General features: G+C 42.1%; 1 protein-coding gene across 1 annotated transcript in view; it reads left to right on the top strand.

Moving 5' to 3' along the window:
* LOC126456439 (short-chain dehydrogenase/reductase family 9C member 7-like) overlaps nt 1–22,752 on the top strand; it is a 117,085-nt gene that overhangs the window by 25,231 nt on the left and 69,102 nt on the right. Inside the window, exons 2-3 of the mRNA XM_050092192.1 lie at nt 974–1,002; nt 1,055–1,267. Of these exons, the coding sequence (XP_049948149.1) occupies nt 974–1,002; nt 1,055–1,267 (242 nt within the window). The remainder of the gene's footprint in view (nt 1–973; nt 1,003–1,054; nt 1,268–22,752) is intronic.

The following is a 22,752-nucleotide window of genomic DNA, read 5'->3' as shown; positions in this document are numbered from 1 at the left end:
ATGAATACCCGTTTATCATCTGCACTTCTTCTTGGTGTAGCAATTTTAATGGCCAGTAGTGTATTTTGAGAGATGCTTATGGGGCATGAAGGTGGCATAGTGGAATGCCGAAGGTGGTTGTCGTGAAAATAAAATAAAATAACATCTTAGTTACACGACTGTTGGAGAATATTATCAGTATTGACAATTACTTAACCAACTGATGTCCCCGGTCCATGACGGATCAACAGAGATTAAAGAGAAGAATGTAGCTTTGCTTCGTTGATGTAAAAAAATTTTTTTCAAGGGATTTCTAATGACTCGAAATTTGTACCCTATGACGTAGTTGCTTGGAGCAACCAGCATTACCTGTTGCGCCGGCGATACGATGTAGACAAGAGTCGTTGTCCGTGTCGCTGGTGGTGGTGGTTGTTGGGATGTTTAAGGGGGACTAAACAGCTGAGGTCATCAGTCCCCCAAGTCCGTGTCGCTGTCGCCCCAGTGTGAATCACTTAAGTCGCTTCAACTATTTTTCGACGTACACCACAAATGCAGGGCGCTTGTGTGTCTAATCGTAATATTACGTAGCGCATTGTTTTCGCATAATGCCAGCGGGGACTGCGTCTTAAAATTTCTAAAGCGTACATTCATGAAAGAACCAAACTGTATTGGTTCGTCCTACAAATGACTCCCGAAAAGGCTAAGAACGTAAAATTAGAGAGACTCGAGCTCACACAGAAGATTACCAGTAATCATTTTTGTCGTACACTATAGCTGATTGAAGCAGGAAAGAGGGGGGGGGGGGTGGAAGGAGGGGGGAAGGGAGTGACAGTGGTACAGAAAGTACTCTCCACAGATGCTACTGCCAGCCCGCACCCTGCAGAGAGATTGTAAATCTCTGGTAAATAAAATGCAACAGGTGGACTTCCCTGTAGTAACTTTGTTCACAATTAATTACGTTTCTAGGCAAAGTCTCATTATTTAATTGTTGCAGCACGGACGCTCAGCAAAAACGTCATCTGGGTAAGTAGACGAAGGCTGGATTTAGATGAGTGACGGTGGCCACGTTTTCCAGGCTGCGACTCTGGCTTCGGAGAGGCCCTGGCGCGGCGGCTGGACTCGCTGGGTGTGCCCGTGGTGGCGGGCTGCCTCTTCCCGGAGGGCCCCGGAGCCCAGCGGCTGGTCCAGCATTGCTCCTCCAGGCTGCGCGTCCTGCCGCTGGACGTCACCTCGGAGCAGCAGGTGCGCGACGCCGTCTCCAGCATCCGCGACAGCCTGGACGGACGAGGTACGTCTCTGCTGCCGCCTTCAACACCAGGTTCTCTACGTGGAGCACGCGGAGCGCAGTCAAGCTTGTTCGACAAACTGTAGAATGTGAAAATGGATTAATAGTTCCTTTCTCGAACTTGTACACTGATGGGCCGAATATTACCATGATCGCCGGGCGGCGTGGCCTAGCGGTTCTAGGCGCTTCAGTCTGGAATTGCGCGACCGCTATGGTCGCAGGTTCGAATCCTGCCTCGGGCATGAATGCGTGTGATGTCCTTAGGTTAGTTAGGTTTAAGTAGTTCTACGTTCTGTGGGACTGATGACCTCAGATGTTAATTCCCATGGTGCTTAGAGCCATTTGAACAATGACCAGGCTCAAATATGGTTCAAATGGCTCTGACCACTATGGGACTCGAACATCTCAGGTCATCAGTCCCTTAGAACTTAGAACTACCGTATTTACTCGAATCTAAGCGGCACTTTTTTCCGCTTTTTGTAATCCAAATAACCGCCTGCGGCTTAGAATCGAGTGCAGAGTAAACGGAAGTTCTGAAGAATTTTGGTAGGTGCCGCCACAACTAACTTCTGCCGTCGAATATATGTAGCGCTACACAGGCATGCTTGTGCAGACTCAAAGATAAATACTGGCGCCAAAACCTCTGCGCCAGTAAATAAAAGAAAAGGTAGACGAATGTAAACATTATGCCATGTATTCTTTCTTGTTTGCTGCTATCTCATTTAAATCCTGTCTGCATAATAAACTACGAAACTAGAGTGAGACAACAGCAAGCGCGGAATAATATACGTATCATGCCATGTTTATATTCGTATTATTCTTATGCTGAATAGTGATACAGTCAGAAATGAAGCACGGCTACCGACTAGATTTTTAAATCTAAGACGACTCTAATTTCTGTACAGAATGTTATATAATAAAGAAGAGTCTGCAAGGATTTTCAAACGGAGAAAAATTTTCGCTAAACTCTCGTTCAGAACATCTATCATATGCAGTCTATTATTTGGTTCTTGTTGATCATTATCAAAGAAAGCAGCAGTGTAAGTAACAACAAATAACAGTCACTTGTCATTGTTTCGCTTATGAGACAATTCCTCTCTTCTTTTTATTGTAAGTGGCGGTAGCGCGCAGAAAAGCAAGCCATGCCTCGAGCGGCGACAGGTCGTAATCGCTCATTATCAGAATGTGACAAACAATGCATGACACAGTACAATAATGCATTTTCAGTTTAGAGTGACGTAAACACCTATAACAAAGAGAACGCCACTGATCAGATTACAGTAAAATAAGCAATCGATTCAAACCAGACAAAACATGTGAAAAACGAAGGGTACCCGTATAAATACGGACTGAGCGCCTGACACATACCAATGGCTACTTGATAAAGCTTAAATGTTAAGCTTACGACTCGAACCAAACTACTGTAGCTGTATCTTCATCCATTCGACCTAAATTGTGTCTCATGTTACAATGGACCAACTTTGTTCCGATTTGGAAGTGTATCTTCATCCATTCGACCTAAATTGTGTCTCATGTTACAATGGACCAACTTTGTTCCGATTTGGAAGTGCGGTCTAAAACTTTTCTCTCCCCTTGAATTTCGAGTCTGAAATTTCAGGTGCACCTTAGATTCGGGAAAATTTTTTTTCCCTTGCTTTCGAGTCTCATTTATCAGGTGCGGCTTAGATTCGAGTGCGGCTTAGATTCGAGTAAATACGGTACTTAAACCTGACTAACCTAAGCACATCACACACATCCATGCCAGAGGCAGGATTCGAACCTGCGACCGTAGCAGTCGCGCGGTTCCAGACGGAAGCGCCTTGAACCGCTCGGCCACAACGGCCGGCGTTGCAGGCTTGTAACGCAGTGAGGACACTATACAGGACAGCTAAAAAAGGCCACCCTGAAATAAACTGGTGTCCAAAATTAAACCAACATCCGGAAATTTGCAAGGTTGCTTTTATTTTGCCACAAAGCAGAATAAACAGATGATAGTAAAGTAGAAACAATGTAAAGGATACAGAACGTAAACAACTGCAACATTCATAACGGTAGACAAAAATGTTCTTAGTTGTTTCTAACTTCAAGGATTTGCACGCACATTCTGACAACTGTTGAATGTACTCAGTATGGGGTGTGAGCACCTCTGGCATGACGACAATGAGGCATGCTGTGAATAATGACACCAATCTCATGTTGAGGCAAGAACACACATCTTCCCACACAGCTGCTCGCAACACGTGGAGACCTGTAGGTGGATGCTGACGTGGTGCTGCCTAGTGCATGCCAGGCATACTCTACGGGATTCAAACAGGGAGAGCGAGCAGCCCACGCCAAGTGTTCTGTGTCTTCCATTTCCAAGAAAAGTTCAACCGCCTATGTTCTATGAGGTCCAGCATTATCGCCGTTATCAACTGCACAAATAGCTGGCGCTGCTGGTGTAACAGCTACAGCAGATGCTGGAGTAGCATACAGGACAACGAAATTAATTGAAAGAGTGAAAAATAAAGGATTAACGTTACCAGGTAGTGATTATGTTGGGCCTGGAAACCGTATAAATATGGCGTGCCTTGGGTGTCATGAAACGAAACTGCACGCAGTGCCATGTTTCATGTTTCGACACCCAAGGTCGTTGACCGGGATCAACTGAGGTCAGCATGGCGGCGTCACTGTCCCGCTGAGATAATAGTCCGGTTAGGACATTATCTGGGCAAGCATCCACGCCAGCAAAAGGTTGGCACGTGCAGAAATTTTGAAATGTGAGTGTTATGCAGTGGCAGATAAGGATGTGCCCTAGCAACAACGTGAAATATGAAGTATATAAGGGACGTCAAATTCTCGTTTTCACATAATGTCGTGCGCTTCTAATGGAACCTCTACACTGTTCAACCAAGAATCTGCTACAGTAATTACACTTTTCAGTAATGGAGTCTTTGTATAAAACTTGCACGTGGTGTCTTCTGTGGTCGACAAGATAATGCTATGGATGCATTTGAACTTGGTGTGCCACATCTCATAGAAGAAGATATTGTAAGTAATTTTAGAATTGTCAGAATGAAGTCAGTGTTAAGAGCGATTCAGTTACCAGAATGTTGTTTATATACCAACAGTGCCAATGTTCCAATGATTAAGGAAATAGTTTGTGATGCAATTCACGCTGGCGGAAAAATTAAACTAGATGAACGAATTCCATGGCAAAGAATGTGTTTGCTGACAATGTCGAATTTCGGCCGTTGCTCATTTTGGCAAAGTGGGTTTAAAATTTGTGTTCAGTTTTATGAAATTGCATTTAATTAATTATTTGGCACATTTGTGAGCTTTGTTTGCACAAATTTGTTGGTGAATCACTACAACGTATACTACCACACTGTAAAATTTATATGATTTCTAAAGCACCTTATTTTGTTGACGGTGTAACATGTCCGCCTCACATTAAAATGTATGGACACTGTTGCATGTTTTGTGCAAATACACCGTTATTTAGACGTGTACGTTGTAGTGGTTCCCTGGGTCATGTCTGAGCCCACAGCAACTCGCAACAGCCGCACATGAGGTCCCATGATCTCGCCACGATACCTGACAGCAGATAAACCTTGCCGATTTACCCACACAATTTCATGCTGACGTGTTCGAGAGGTCAACATAATCTCTGCCCACACGGTTAGGGATCATTCTCGATCTCTGCCCACACCATTAGGGATCATTCTCGATATCGGTCTCTTTCCTCAATGTCTGGGCACCGAAGTCGTGTTCCACGCTCCCTCCAGACGCGAATCCGTCGAGAATCACTTTTCAGACAAAATAGAGAGTTAGCTGTGAAAAAAACACTGATCCACTGTTCTAACACCCAGGTGGTATGTTGTCGGCTCCATCGTAAAGGTTCCCTTTGTAGGGAAGCAGCCTACTCACGCCGTAATAAATGCACATCAGTCTTTCCATTGTGTGCCAGCCAGCCCGCTGTAACTAGCTCTGACGTCATAAATGTTGCGCAATACTTTAAAAATCAAGCAAATAACCTAAAACATTTCCAGCATGTCAGGAGTAATACTAAATCAACATGTGTTGAATATCAGTTCGATAACTTTAACCATTTTCGAAATTTGGACATTTTTCTGTAAAAATTATTGGCGCAACAGAAAAGAGATAGAGAGTTAAAAATTTATATTTAGATTCCTCTTTCATAATAATTTAATAAAAACAGTACTTTGGATTTCACAAATTAAAATTTTAGTGGAAATTCATGATTTTCTGGTTTTGTCTTAAAAATTAAGGAAGCAAGATAGATTAAGTAGGCTAATAAATAAGGCTAGGATGTTTATATTTAAGTGGAATGGAGATCCGCTATAATCATAAAGATGTGAGAAGTTTCATTTGAATACCTATAAAACTATAGCGATAGCGTATCTCCAAAGGGCCAGTTCAGAGCTCGTCTACTGCGTGCAATGTAATTAAATTAATTCTTTCGCCCAAAATATTTAACTTAGCCACGTCAAACTTTTATCATGATTACTTACCTGTGTGCTGAATGCACATTTAAATTAAGAGCTTCATCGGCCATCAGCAAAAGAAGCTATGATTTATTCGGTAACCTAAAGTGGTGCATTACTAGTCCAGCGGCTAGTCGGGAGAGCCGATTTGATCAGGCGTTCCCTTAGCCGTCCGCACCGCGGCTTTATATATAAGAACGCTGCGCGAGGAAGCAAGGCCCCAGTTTTCTCCAGACACTGAATAGCACACCATCTGTATCGGGAGTCGCGTCGCGTCGGTATCATTGCTACAAACAGCCTCGGGTGCCGTATTAAGTTACTCAGAATACGCGTAACCATGAAATCATTTTCGAGTGAAGTGTTAATTCTGGGTTGACTTTAATTATCTATTTTCAGTTTGTGTATGTCGTACACTCCTGGAAATGGAAAAAAGAACACATTGACACCGGTGTGTCAGACCCACCATACTTGCTCCAGACACTGCGAGCGGGCTGTACAAGCAATGATCACACGCACGGCACAGCGGACACACCAGGAACTGCGGTGTTGGCCGTCGAATGGCGCTAGCTGCGCACCATTTGTGCACCGCCGCCGTCAGTGGCAGCCAGTCTGCCGTGGCATACGGAGCTCCATCGCAGTCTTTAACACTGGTAGCATGCCGCGACAGCGTGGACGTGAACCATATGTGCAGTTGACGGACTTTTAGTGAGGGCGTATAGTGGGCATGCGGGAGGCCGGGTGGACGTACCGCCGAATTGCTCAACACGTGGGGCGTGAGGTCTCCACAGTACATCGATGTTGTCGCCAGTGGTCGGCGGAAGGTGCACGTGCCCGTCGACCTGGGACCGGACCGCAGCGACGCACGGATGCACGCCAAGACCGTAGGATCCTACGCAGTGCCGTAGGGGACCGCACCGCCACTTCCCAGCAAATTAGGGACACTGTTGCTCCTGGGGTATCGGCGAGGACCATTCGCAACCGTCTCCATGAAGCTGGGCTACGGTCCCGCACACCGTTAGGCCGTCTTCCGCTCACGCCCCAACATCATGCAGCCCGCCTCCAGTGGTGTCGCGACAGGCGTGAATGGAGGGACGAATGGAGACGTGTCGTCTTCAGCGATGAGAGTCGCTTCTGCTTTGGTGCCAATGATGGTCGTATGCGTGTTTGGCGCCGTGCAGGTGAGCGCCACAATCAGGACTGCATACGACCGAGGCACACAGGGCCAACACCCGGCATCATGGTGTGGGGAGCGATCTCCTACACTGGCCGTACACCACTGGTGATCGTCGAGGGGACACTGAATAGTGCACGGTACATCCAAACCGTCATCGAACCCATCGTTCTACCATTCCTATACCGGCAAGGGAACTTGCTGTTCCAACAGGACAATGCACGTCCGCATGTATCCCGTGCCACCCAACGTGCTCTAGAAGGTGTAAGTCAACTACCCTGGCCAGCAAGATCTCCGGATCTGTCCCCCATTGAGCATGTTTGGGACTGGATGAAGCGTCGTCTCACGTGGTCTGCACGTCGAGCACGAACGCTGGTCCAACTGAGGCGCCAGGTGGAAATGGCATGGCAAGCCGTTCCACAGGACTACATCCAGCATCTCTACGATCGTCTCCATGGGAGAATAGCAGCCTGCATTGCTGCGAAAGGTGGATATACACTGTACTAGTGCCGACATTGTGCATGCTCTGTTGCCTGTGTTTATGTGCCTGTGGTTCTGTCAGTGTGATCATGTGATGTATCTGACCCCAGGAATGTGTCAATAAAGTTTGCCCTTCCTGGGACAATGAATTCACGGTGTTCTTATTTCAATTTCCAGGAGTGTATTTTCACGTGCCGCTGCGGGACAGACATTCTACCATTATTTAGCGTGGCGTTTGATGAAACATTATCATCAAATTATGGCGAGCATTCATTTAAATATTTAATTTGGACAGTTATAGTGGCATTAGCGCATTGGACTCTGAACTGCTCTGTTAGTTAGATTGTGTGGATTCTTTTGTTTTCATCTGTGACTTTCAGAATACAGAACGTTTTTTCACGACTGTTTTTGATTAGAAATCCCAGACAATCTCCTAATTCCTCAGAGCTATAAGCTGTAACTGTAAGTGTATTCTCAGATGAAGTGGGCACTAGGAATTCTAATTACAGGCTTCACGTTTTGCTAATCACTTTCTGGTTGCCAATATTGTAGTTAGAGAGCCAGTGTTGAGAACGGCGAAAGACAGCATAAATAACATTCTAAATAATAGGAACTGGTTTTACATTCTACAAACCAAACATTTATATATACAACAGTAATAAATTCCACCCGCCGCCCCACACCTTTTCTGAAGACACGTTAGAGGAACACATACACCAGGGCACTCTACCGTATGCCACGATATAACACGTTCAGGCGATGCTGCAAGGTAAGATGCCAATTGCCGTCCAGTATTTAGGCGGTACGGTTGTGCCCATACAACCAAGTACAGGTCGTCCACTTCTGATGTCACACGTCGTCGCCACCTAAAGGACAAGCGTTCACAACTCAACTATGACGTCACGCAATTCAGGCGAGGCACTTAGCGTCAACCCCGCCTTTCGGCAAATCGTTGAGCTAACACCGTTTTAGGAACAGATATATATAAGACAGTAAAGACGTTAAGACGGTCGAGCTTGATTACAAATGAAATTACTGCGAGGAGATTTGTTATCTTGAAACGTCCCCTTTCAACAATTTATACAAGACTGTGCTTAAACTGACACACAATATTTTGTTAGCGCAACGCAATCTGACTTTGAAAATTCCCTACAAAAGAATGGCCCTGACTAACATTAAACTATACCTTTCACAAATCACTTACCTCACAAAAATCTTCGCTGCTCAAGCTACTGCAATACAGCGAGCGCCACTACTGCCAGCTAAATAAAAGATTCAAACTATGGAAGGCACTAACTACTGATAGGGATAGTTAGCAAATGAAAGATATTAATAGAGAACGAACAATGTATTTACCTTGATATCATCATATATAAATATAGCAGTTCATGACAAATTACAAACCTCCGCCATCTCTCTCCCCACATCCACCACTGCTGGCGGCTCACCTCCAACTGCGCAACACTACGCGCTGTTCACAGCCAGCTGCCTAACACTACAATGGCGAGTATTACAACAATGCAAAGCAGCCACAGACTGCACACAGCACAGCCAGTGATTTTCATACAGAGGTGGCGTTACCAATAAAAAAACCTAAACAGCCTACTTACATAGCCCCCATGCTTCCGACAAAAAATTTTACAAATTGGATTGGGCAGTGGCCAATACAGATTTGAAAAATTTTTTTCATAATTACAATAACAAAGAAATCAAATGCACACACTTATTGATACAATGTTGGTCAAAAGCTAAAATTGTCTCACAGTCCATAAAGACAGTCCTAATCGTACATAACAGGAGAATAGCAGTGTTTTTCTCAAAGTCTGAGCAGTAAAAGAAAATGCACACGGAAGTAGTGGATTTCCATGCAGTCTTGAAGAAGTAGTGTTGTCCTTCCAATGGAAAGACAGTGCTGACTCTCGACATGCAGACAGGTAATGGGCCACAACAGAGCAAACCCACAGCAGAGTCAGTCGAAATTTTGAAGAGGTAGGTCATCACAGAGCAGACCCACTGTAGTCCTGGTAGAGAGTATGGTATTGGTGGGCCACCAGAGGTGCAGACCCACTGTAGTCCTTGTAGAGATAATGGTATTGGTGGGTCATCAAAGATGCAGACCCACTGTAGTCCTTGTGGAGATAATGGTACTGGTGGGTCATCAAAGATGCAGACCCACTGTAGTCCTTGGAGAGATAGCCAGCAGCCATCTGTTGTGACTGTGCAGGTGCACAATCACCGTTGAAGAGTCTTGCGGATAATATAGCAAGTCCATAAACCACCACTTGTGCACTCACAAAGTTTTTGAAATTGTCCTTAGAACCAGCAATGCTGTTATCCAGTCCCTTGCTGAATCATTAACACACGTGCAAACACTATCAGTCCCTGCTTCTCACATATTGTCCATATACCATGACCAACAGAAACGTGTGCAGTGAAATGTAACTAACAAGTTAATAATATCATGAACTGGTGACGATTACAACTTAATAACATAAGAATACAATTACAAAGGTACAAAAACATCATTAAAGAACATAATAGTACAGATAACATATGTAGTAATATGGGCTTTACAAAAGAATCGAAATAACGTATACATCAGTGTTACAGGAATTATGACATGAGTAAATACATAAAAGATCAGAATAACTTTTGAAACATCAACTTTACACATGAGCATTAAAACAAAACAGAATTAATAATGTCTAACATCTTTACAAAGTAAATAACATATTATTAACGCAAATTATATTTGAGGATAACAGTATTCCTCATCATAGTTCATGTAGCTGAGTATGAGAAAAATTCTACAACAAAAGTCTGATGAGGTAAACATATAAAGACAGGAAGAACATATATACACAAGGGTACCCAAACACATAGTGGGATAACACAAAAGGAAAGGACAGGGTTTGTTTCATTGCAGTATTTTGCAAACAAAACTTTCTTTGCTTCTTGGAGATCTCCCTTCATTCATCATTATTCCCAAAAGTCCTATCTAAGCCTGCCCTCTGTATTTCGTTCACATCCTCTGTCAAAAATAGTTTTTCTCTCTGCTTTCTGTATTCTGTTCACATCCTCTGTCAATAATAGTTTTTCTCCACTGTACAGTATCCTTTTTATTTTGCCAGACCATTTTCTGATAGCTTCTCAATGCATTTCTTATAAATTTATAATAGTTAGTATCTTATATAGTCTCCTCTTACGCTAACTTAAATCTACTGAGCTCAGATACTAAACTAAGGGACGAGGCAATGCAGCAGCACATAACAAATTAACACAAACAGCAATGCAAAAAAAATGGAAAATTGTAAAGCAAGCTACAGTAAATATAAATTACCAAGCAATGCAACATTACAACTAACATGAGCCAATGTACAGTAGCAAGAAAAATAAGTCAGTAGTAAAATTAGCTTAACAGAGTAACACAATTTAAAATTCAGTAGCACTATGCCTGGCAAACAGCAGCAGCAAATATAAAAAATATAAAACTTATATCTATACATGACAAAGCTCAAGCAGAAAAAATATTACAGTAAAAACAACAATGCAGATAAGGGAAATGTATATTCACATCTTAATATCTATGTAATTAAAGTGGTGCACCACAACAACTGATTGTAAAAAGAAATATTGCCATGTACTTGAAAAGAAAATTATGTGTTACTGTTACTAGTTCCTTCTTATTGTTCTTTCCTTTCCAAGTGCTCCTTTTTTAAAGAATGTGGATCATAAAATAATTATTTAATAGATCTGTTGACAGAAAGTGTTCACATTAGCAAATGCATTTTATTTTATAAAAGCAATGCTGCAACACAGCTGGAAACCAGATATCAAGTGAAATAAGCAACTACGAAAAGCAAAGCATAAAAATATCATTCAATAGTCATGTGGCATTTCGTAAGTCAGTAGCTCTCAACTCTCATAGAAAGACACTTGTCATAATCAGGTGTGCAGATGTACGAATATTTCCCATCAATTCATAAGCATTGCAGTAATTAGCACAAAGTACGAGTAATCATATGTTTTCAGGTAATGAGCGTGTAATATTTGCGATGCTTTCTACAAAGGAATGTCAATAGCAAGGTTAATGGAAGTAATGAGGGTGTCGCATTTGCAATATTTTCTCTAAAGGAATGCCAATGGCGAGGATAAAGGCCTGCCTTTTTTCTTTTTTTTTTTCTACCTGTGCTTCCGGAAAGGCACACCCTAATGGCTTGTTCTCCAGGTGTTTGACACAGCTGCGTGCCCACGACGCATTACCTGCAGGTGGTCACTTAACTTTCTTACGGAAATATTTACGACACCAGTTTCCGCTACAGTGACAGTCTCACATAAAAATATTTCACAGGTCAAGAATTAGCGTTGCAAATCTGTAGAAAGAAAATCCTATGAATATAACGTTGTCCAAAAAAATTTCGCCGGCGTTGTGATACATTCACGCATTTACACACATTTCATAACTCTTAAAGTACGATTCTTGGTTTCCACACAAAAATCTTCGCTGCTCAAGCTACTGCAATACAGCGAGCGCCACTACTGCCAGCTAAATAAAAGATTCAAACTATGGAAGGCACTAACTACTGATAGGGATAGTTAGCAAATGAAAGATATTAATAGAGAACGAACAATGTATTTACCTTGATATCATCATATATAAATATAGCAGTTCATGACAAATTACAAACCTCCGCCATCTCTCTCCCCACATCCACCACTGCTGGCGGCTCACCTCCAACTGCGCAACGCTACGCGCTGTTCACAGCCAGCTGCCTAACACTACAATGGCGAGTTTTACAACAATGCAAAGCAGCCACAGACTGCACACAGCACAGCCAGTGATTTTCATACAGAGGTGGCGTTACCAATAAAAAAACCTAAACAGCCTACTTACAATCTCGAGAAAAAATGGGAAGCATTTACTGTTTTCAGCTGTGTCAGATATAGTATCATGAAAGTTTTTTGCGCTTAACACAGTTCTGGATGCTGAAAATTTCCATGCACTAAAAGCTGTCGAGCTGTAAGAAATGACAGCAGTTTCTTTTTCTTCTAAGGCACGTCAGGTGTAAAATAGCATACGACACTGAAGCAGATGGCGGAAGAAAGTGCTAGTTAACATCATGTTCTGAATTATTGTATGTCACATGTTTCGTTAATTTTAAAGACAAGGACATAAACAGAGTAGGCAGTGCATTATGATGGTACACATGAAACTACTATCTCCCAGAACGCTGTGTGTTAGGAAACAACAGATAAAGTTCAGTTTAATCCTTGATTGATGGCTAGCATTTTCTTCCAGCGACCCCTTCAATTGACCATTTCTGGGCCTCGTGAGTTGGTCGTATCGCCGGAGGAGTGTCGGTTTCTTCCTCGTGCAGGCAAGAGTTACCTCTGCATGTTTGGGTCCAAGCCAGTGTGCCCGGGTCACCGTGTCTCCGAGTTCCGAACGGACATCCAGTTGAGTCGGGTTGCAGCTGCTGTGGGCTCCGGACAGCCAAGACTCGCCCGACCTTTGCCGACACACATAATTTGAGTAGGGAGGACCTTGGTTGGTCGTTCGGTCGGTCGTCTCATCGGGCGACGTGTATCTGGTCGCCGACCGCTTATGGAAACTCTGTGTGTCGACTTGTGATTTCTCCTTGTTGTTCCACAGTGACTCGTTTTAGGATTGTCGGAGTTCTTGGTGCAAGTGTTTACGTGGAACTGTCTTTAGCTTCTGTGATTTCCACTGAGGATTTATGAATGCTGTCTGCGTACTGGAGTAGGAGTCGGTTGGTTGCGGCAGAGCAGCGAGGAAGTCTCTGCGGCATGTGGTCAGGCCAGGGCCATTGGCGGCGTGCAAGCGCGGTCGGAGGTGTGAGGCGGTAGCTGCCAGAGCTGCAATGTTCGTCGCCCACCGAACCTCGATACTGGTGTTGAGTAGTTAGTTAACCTGTTATGTAACCTCAACTGCTGTGACATCTCTTTGTTCATTGTCAGTTGTTGCTTTCTGGGCCTTCCCCGCAAGCAGCAACGTATGGTGTGCTGTAGTCAGCAAAATATTGCAGCCATCTTCCTGTATGGTGTTTAACTATTGAAATGATTGTAACTTATTGGTGAAGTGCGCGAGTGGTATCTTCTGCCTTGTGGCCGTTAACATTCCGGTTATATGCCCTGTTTGTTAACGTACTTTTCCTGCAGTGTGTTTTCCTCACCGTGTTGATGCTGTCTGGCATGGCACGTAGTTCGACAGCTTTGATGTTGTTCAGTGTTTTCTTCTTTGAGTGGTTATTGTGCCTTGACTGTGTTTAGAAGCCAATTGTCAAGACGTAGTGCTGCTGCGATCTTCATTCCCGCTGATATTTTCGGTTGTCGTGCCATTCGTTGGGTGGAAGGGAATTGATTGGATTGTCGGTTGGTCGTGCTGCCACCTGATTTTTAGTGTTTTCCATTTGGCTGCCTGTCTCACCTAACCTGTCGTTAGAGTTTCCTCCCCAGGCTGACCCTTGAAACACTTTTGAACACCACTGTTCTGTTGTTTGAGATTGTGATTTTCTTTAGTGGCGAGGCCTTCAGCCGTGTATTGATGTAGTTTGTTTTAATATTCAGTATGTGGCCTTCAGCCGAACTTTATGTAAAGTATTTTAAGATATGGCCTTCAGCCGTCTGAAAAAAAAATCATAATATGAAAATTTGAAAATTTTCTCTCTATCTTAATTTTGTTACCCAGGTCCTAAGCCTTGAGTTGTTCCATGATCAGTATATGGCCTTCAGCCAAACCTTATGTGAAATATTTTAAGATAAGGCCTTCAGCCTACTTAAATTAAAATTAGAAAGGTCTTTGTCTAAAATTTTTAAAATTTCCTTTCTGGAGTCCTTGTTATCCAGGTCTTAAGCCCTCAGTTCTTCAGTTTTGTAACTAAGGCCTTCAGCCGTGTGCATTCCTTAAAGAAAATTTAATAACTCGTGTTCTGGCCTTCAGCGTATTGTTTCTGAATTCTTTTAATCACATGTGTGATTAAGTGATTTTAGCAAATAAAGTAGGTATGTTTGTGCAACTAGCAGCAACTGATTTGGGCCCCTTCCACAGTCTGGTCCTTTCTGTCCTGCGAAATCACATTTCAGTCGTTATCCTGAAGGACGTCATTCACTAGATTTGCATGATGGGGGTGCGAATTGTCGTCCATGAAGACGAATGCCTCGCGAATATGCTGCCGATATGGTTGCACTGTCGGTTGGAAGATGGCATTCACGTACAGCCGTTACGACACCTTTAATGACCACCAGCAGCGTACGTCAGCCGCACATAATGCCATCCCAAGACAGCAGGGAACCTCCACCCAGCTGCACTCACTGGACAGTGTGTCTAAGGCGCTCAGCCTAACCGGGTTGCCTCCAAACACGTCTACGACGATTGTCCGGTTGAAGGCATATGCGACACTCATCGGTGAAGAGAACGTGATGCAAATCCCGAGCGGTCCATTCGTCATGTTGATGGGCCCATCTGTACGACGCTGCATGGTGTCGTGATTGCAAAGATGGACATCGCCATGGACGTCTGGAGTAAAGTTGCGCATCATACAGGCTACTGCGCACAGTTGGAGTTGTAACACGCCGTCCTGTAACTGCACGAAAAGCATTATTCAACATGGTGGCATTGCTGTCAGGGTTAATCCGAGCCATAATCCGTAGGTAGCGGTCATCCACTGCAGTATTAGCCCTTGGCGGCCTGATCGAGCCATGTCATTTTATTTATTTATTTATTTATTTATTTTTCCGTGAGACCAAATTAAGGAGAAGTCTCCGTGGTCATGGAACGAGTCAATACATGAAATTATAACACGATATTAGAAACAGATAAAATGAAATATAAAAAAAAACATATTCAGGTGACAAGTCGTAAGTTTAAATAAAGAAAATCAACAATGTAACACTGGAATTTGTTTAAGTTTTTAGCCCTTCCAGGAGCTCCTCGACAGAATAGAAGGAAAGAGCCATGAGGAAACTCTTCAGTTTAGACTTAAAAGAGTTTGTTCTACTGCTAAGATTTTTGAGTTCTTGTGGTAGCTTATTGAAAATGGATGCAGCAAAATACTGCATACTGCACTCCTTTCTTCACAAGAGTCAAGGAAGTGCATTCCACATGCAGATTGGATTTCTGCCTAGTATTAACTGAGTGAAAGCTGCTAACTCTTGGGAATAGGATAATATTGCTAACAACAAACGATATTAAAGAAAATAAATACTGTGAGGGCAATGTCAGAATTCCCAGACTATTGAATAGGGGTCGACAAGAGGTTCTCGAACTTACACCACATATAGCTCGAACAGCCCGTTTTTCAGCCAAAAATACCTTTTTTGCATCAGAAGAATTACCCCAAAAAATAATACGATATGACATAAGCATATGAAAATATGCGAAGTAAACTACTTTTCGTGTTGAAGTGTCACTTATTTCAGATGCTGTTCTAATGGTAAATAAAGCAGCATTTAGTTTCTGAACAAGGTCCTGGACATGGGGTTTCCACAACAGCTTACTATCTATCCGAACGCCTAGGAACTTGAACTGTTCCGTCTCGCTTATAATATGCCCATTCTCTCTGATCAAAATATCGGTTCTTGTTGAATTGTGAGTTAGAAACTGTAAAAACTGAGTCTTACTGTGATTTAGCATCAAATTATTTTCCACAAGCCACGAACTTATTTCATGAACTACATTATTTGACACTGTTTCAATATTACACACAAGATCCTTCACTATCAAGCTGGTGTCATCAGCAAACAGAAATATTTTTGAATCACCTGTAATACTAGAAGGCATATCATTTATATAAATAAGAAACAGCAGTGGCCCCAACACCGACCCTTGGGGAACGCCCCACTTAACAGTGCCCCATTGGGACTGAACATCACTACCACTTTCAATATTGCGGAGAATTACCTTCTGCTTTCTGTTCTTAAAGTAAGAGACGAACCAATTGTAAGGTACTCCCCTTACTCCATAATGGTCCAACTTCTGCAGTAATATTTTGTGGTCAACACAGTCAAAAGCCTTCGTTAAATCAAAGAAAACACCTAGCGTTCGCAACCTTTTATTTAATCCGTCCAAAACCTCACAGGGAAAAGAGAATATAGCATTTTCAGTTGTTAAACCATTTCTAAAAACAAAATGAACATTTGACAGCAAATTATGTGAATTTAAATGCTCCAGTAACCTTGTATATACAACCTTTTCGATAACTTTAGCAAACACCGATGGCATAGAAATAGGTCTAAAATTGTCAACATTAACAATGTCTTCCTTTTTATAAAGTGGCTTCACTACCGAGTACTTTAATCGGTCAGGAAACCGATTACTCCTAAAGGAAAAGTTACAGATATGGCTAAGTACTGGGCTAACATTCATAGAACAATACTTCAGTATTCTGCTAGATACCCCGTCATATCCATGAGAGTTCTTGGTCTTTAGTGATTTAATTATTAACTCAATCTCCCTCTTGTCAGTATCATGGAGGAGCATTTCAGGTAACAGTCTCGGAACACTTTTTTCTAAGAGCGCTATATGATTCCCTGTTAGGACTAGGTTTCTATTTAGTTCACCTGCTATATTCAGAAAGTGATTATTAAATACTGTACATATATGCGACATATCAGTAACACAGACATTCCCACTACACACTGATTCTATAACCTCGACCTGTCTCTGCAGACCAGCCACTTCCTTTATGTCTGACCATATGGTTTTAATTTTATCCTGAGACTTAGCTATTCTATCTGCATACCACATACTTTTTGCCTTCCTAATAACATTTTTAAGCACCTTACAATACTGTTCGTAATGGGCTGCTGTATTTAGATTTTGACTGTTTCTAACGTTTTGATATAATTGCCACTTTGTTCTACAAGACATTCTTATCCCTCTAATCAGCCACCCAGGCTGCCTGTTTGTGTTAGTACCCTGTTTTGAACGTTCTAACGGAAAGAAACTTTCAAAGAGCACGAGAAAAGTCTTGAGAAAAGCATTATATTTATCGTCTACTGTATCAGCGCTATAAACATCTTGCCACTCTTGTTCCTTGATAAGGTTTACAAAGGTCTCTACAGCAACTGGATCAGCTTTCCTAAACAGCTGATGACTATATTTAACACGTGTTGCAGCACAAAAATCTTTTAGAGGTAAAATTTGTGCATCATGATCTGAAAGGCCATTTACCATTTTGCTAACAGAATGCCCTTCTAGTAATGAGAAATGAACAAAAATGTTGTCTATGGTTGTTCTATTGTTCCCTTGCACTCTCGTTGGAATGAATACGCTTTGCATAAGATTATATGAATTAAGGAGGTCTACCAGCATCCTCTTCCTTGCACAATCACTTATACAATTAATATTGAAGTCACCACATATAACTAACTTTTTGTATTTCCTATAAAGTGAACCAAGAACCTCCTCTAGCTTTAGCAAAAATGTTGTGAAATCGGAGTCTGGGGATCTATAAATATCAACAGTTAGAAGTTTAACTCCGTTAAATTTAATCACACCTGCACAGCATTCAAACACCTTTTCAGCGCGGTACTTTGAAACATCAATTGACTCAAATGGGATGCCGTTTTTCACATACATGGCTTCTCCCCCACACCGCAAAGAGCTCCTCGAAACGCTGCCAGCCAACCTGTATCCTGGTAAAGGAAGCCTCTGAATTATCTCCTTATTTAAGAAGTGTTCAGATATACCAATAATTTCAGAGTCAACATCTATAAGCAGTTCACTAACTTTCCCATAAGCAGGAATACCTATCAGCTGACTTCAATCTAAAAAAGGGTGCAGCTCTAACACCCACTACTGCAGGAATTTTCCCATGAGTGATCCCACCAACCCCACCTATGCTGTCACCTATAAGCTTTGCCAACCTCCCCTTCCCATACCTGTTGAGGTGCAGGCCATGTCTAGTGAAACACGTCCTGCTGATAGACTCCACCGACACCACCGAAATGTGACCCATGCTTTCTGTCATCAGCGCACCCCCAAGTTATTACGCCTGACGGCTGTATTAAGATGAGGCCGATCGTGACGCTGAAACAGTTCCACGAAATGCACATTCGTGTTGCCAGTCTGAGTGGCTATCTTTTCCAGGTCACCATCTATGTCATACTCCCCATCCCTGTCAATACTATTACCAACCCCACCCACAATCACTACCTGATCATCTTTAGTAAAATCCCTACATAACCCCCCTATGTTAACAGTCACCTGAGCCAATCCTGCATTAGGCTTCACAATGCTGGTGACCTGGTCCTCACTCCCCAGCACTTCCTGCAAATGCTGGCCTACACCTCTGCCATAAGAACTACCTAACAGCAGAACCTTCTTCTTCCTCTTCGACTTTGCAACTGTTCTAGCCGCCATAACTACTGAGGTCTGCTGCATACTTCCTACATCTACAGCTACTAGAGATTCCTCTCCACTAGACTCTGACACTTGGTCATATCTATTATAAACACCAATAGTAAAACTATCTAAAAATCTTCTTCTCCTAGCAGATCTCTTGCCAACAGCCAGCTCCCATTCCCCAACACCTTTCTCCCTCCTCATCCTATCTAGCTCCTCCTGTGCGTTTTTCAACTGCACCTGAAGGGCACAGACCTTACGCTCCTGCTCCTCTATCAACTTACTCTTCCTACGTAACCTGCAGTTCCAGGAGAGGATCTCACCAGAATGCCAACTGGCTTCCCCACTGCATTCCCCCCAGTGAAAATAGTTCGAACAAGTCTCACACCGCAATCCACTACTCACGAACCTACGGCAAAGCCCACACTTCTCACTCATGGTAAAATTTTCCTTTTTCTAAGTTCCGCTACTACAATAAGAAGATGTTAAAAACCTGACTACAATAATCACAAACTTACTCTACAAGGGAAGTAACTACTGTTATTAACAGTATTAATAAACAACAAATGTGAATATAACAAAAGCCTAACACAGAAAGAGAATCAAACGTCTAATGAAACAGTTGTTGTTGTTGTGGTCTTCAGTACTGAGACTGGTTTGATGCAGCTCTCCATGCTACTCTATCCTGTGCAAGCTTCTTCATCTCCCAGTACCTACTGCAACCTACATCCTTCTGAATCTGCTTAGTGTATCCATCTCTTGGTCTCCCTCTACGATTTTTATCCTCCACGCTGCCCTCCAATGCTAAATTTGTGATCCCTTGATGCCTCAAAACATGTCCTACCAACCGATCCCTTCTTCTAGTCAAGTTGTGCCACAAACTTCTCTTCTCCCCAATCCTATTCAATACCTCCTCATTAGTTACATGATCTACCCACCTTATCTTCAGCATTCTTCTGTAGCACCACATTTCGAAAGCTTCTATTCTCTTCTTGTCCAAACTAGTTATCGTCCATGTCTCACTTCCATACATGGCTACACTCCATACAAATATTTTCAGAAACGACTTCCTGACACCTAAATCTATACTCGATGTTAACAAATTTCACTTCTTGAGAAACGCTTTCCTTGCCATTGCCAGTCTACATTTTATATCCTCTCTACTTCGACCATCATTGGTTATTTTACTCCCTAAATAGCAAAACTCCTTTACTACTTCAAGTGTCTCATTTCCTAATCTAGTTCCCTCAGCATCACCCGACTTAATTTGACTACATTCCATTATCCTCGTTTTGCTTTTGTTGATGTTCATCTTATATCCTCCTTTCAAGACACTGTCCATTCCGTTCAACTGCTCTTCCAAGTCCTTTGCTGTCTCTGACAGAATTACAATGTCATCGGCAAACCTCAATGATTTTACTTCTTCTCCATGAATTTTAATTCCTACTCCGAATTTTTCTTTTGTTTCCTTTACTGCTTGCTCAATATACAGATTGAATAACATCGGGGAGAGGTTACAACCCTGTCTCACTCCTTTCCCAACCACTGCTTCCCTTTCATGCCCCTCGACTCTTATAACTGCCACCTGGTTTCTGTACAAATTGTAAATAGCCTTTCGCTCCCTGTATTTTACTCCTGCCACCTTCAGAATTTGAAAGAGAGTATTCCAGTCAACATTGTCAAAAGTTTTCTCTAAGTCTACAAATGCTAGAAACGTAGGTTTGCCTTTTCTTAATCTTTGTTCCAAGATAAGTCGTAAGGTCAGTATTGCCTCACGTGTTGCAACATTTCTACGGAATCCAAACTGATCTTCCCCGAGGTCGGCTTCTACCAGTTTTTCCATTCGTCTGTAAAGAATTTGCGTTAGTATTTTGCAGCTGTGACTTATTAAACTGATAGTTCGGTAATTTTCACATCTGTCAACACCTGATTTCTTTGGGATTGGAATTATTATATTCTTCTTGAAGTCTGAGGGTATTTCGCCTGTCTCATACATCGTGCTCACCAGATGGTAGAGTTTTGTCATGACTGGCTCTCCAGAGGCCATCAGTAGTTCTAATGGAATGTTGTCTACTCCCGGGGCCTTGTTTCGACTCAGATCTTTCAGTGCTCTGTCAAACTCTTCACGCAGTATCTTATCTCCCATTTCGTCTTCATCTACATCCTCTCCCATTTCCATAATATTGTCCTCAAGTACATCGCCCTTGTATAAACCCTCTATATACTCCTTCCACCTTTCTGACTTCCCTTCTTTGCTTAGAACTGGGTTGCCATCTGAGCTCTTAATATTGTTACAAGTGGTTCTCTTCTCTCCAAAGGTCTCTTTAATTTTCCTGTAGGCAGTATCTATTTTACCCCTAGTGAGACAAGCCTCTACATCCTTACATTTGTCCTCTAACCATCCCTGCTTAGCCATTTTGCACTTCGTGTCTATCTCATTTTTGAGACGTTTGTATTCCTTTTTGCCTGCTTCATTTACTGCATTTTTATATTTTCTCCTTTCATCAATTAAATTCAATATTTCTTCTGTTACCCAAGGATTTCTATTAGCCCTCGTCTTTTTACCTACTTGATCGTATGCTGCCTTCACCACTTCATCCCCCAGAGCTACCCATTCTTCTTCTACTGTATTTCTTTCCCCCATTCCTGTCAATTGTTCCCTTATGCTCTCCCTGAAACTCTCTACAACCTCTGGTTCTTTCAGTTTATCCAGGTCCCATCTCCTTAAATTCCCACCTTTTTGCAGTTTCTTCAGTTTCAATCTGCAGTTCATAACCAATAGATTGTGGTCAGAATCCACATCTGCCCCAGGAAATGTCTTACAATTTAAAACCTGGTTCCTAAATCTCTGTCTTACCATTATATAATCTATCTGATACCTTTTAGTATCTCCAGGATTCTTCCATGTATACAACCTTCTTTCATGATTCTTGAACCAAGTGTTAGCTATGATGCCCCCCCCCCCCTAAAAATATAGAGATTTTTATCAATTATCAAGAAACTATTGAAAAATGTGTGATGGTGACGTCATGTAACATGGTGGCTGTTAATGTATCGAGTCACAGTTATTACGTCATCAGTCTAGTCTAGTGATTATAAGCCACTCCTAAAGTAAAGAAAGTCCTTGGTAAACAAGGAAAAATATTTGCGACCTTTGCAGATTAGTGGATGCGGGCATTACTTTAAGTTGAGTGTAGCTTATTACTTTCACTCATTATCAAAAATAGTCACTCAGTCACGGTGTTAACGAACATCACTGATTTCTACACCTATAGCGTTCCCCATTGCCATTGCGCATAGGTTGGCATTTATGTCAACGACGACAGTTACCGAACGGCTACAAACGCCTAGTTCTCAGAACCAAACAAAAAATAAAAAATAAGTTTTACGAAATAATTTTGCAGACTATACGGAACTTTAAAAAATATGAATAAAACCACTTCCTTACCTTGATTACATTCCCTTGCTGGACACAATTTCTTCACCAGTATACGATTTTAGGACTACTCTTCGCTTGCCATACCTAGCATAAACTTTCGCTGTGTCTTCATCCAGAAGAAATACTATTATTAGTTGAAATAACATACCACACGTAACATCAGAATCCATAAAGATCACACGCAGTATTTATATCTAAATCAGAATCACTATGATTATTTTATATTGATTCTTCGAAGTAGTTTTTTATAATTTTACAGTATTACCTACATGTAAGGATAGTTAGGAGAAAAATAACAAGTTCTCTTATAAGGTGACGTATTTATTATAAAAATATTATTTCCACAAACATATGGCAAGAAACAAACAAATAAATCAATGTGAAAGATGAGCTCGCATATTATTTACAAGATTTTGAATTCTTGGCTGAATAGTAGAAACTGCGCAACGTAAGTCATTGGCAATAGTGAGTTTGCTTCTAAGCTTTTTTTTATCGCCACTACCGCTGAAAATGCTCTTTCGCACAAACAAGTGCATGAAAACGGTA

The sequence above is a fragment of the Schistocerca serialis genome, chromosome 1 (assembly GCF_023864345.2).
Source record: "Schistocerca serialis cubense isolate TAMUIC-IGC-003099 chromosome 1, iqSchSeri2.2, whole genome shotgun sequence".
Lineage (NCBI taxonomy): Eukaryota > Metazoa > Arthropoda > Insecta > Orthoptera > Acrididae > Schistocerca > Schistocerca serialis.
This window is presented reverse-complemented; position numbering and strand designations above follow the sequence as displayed.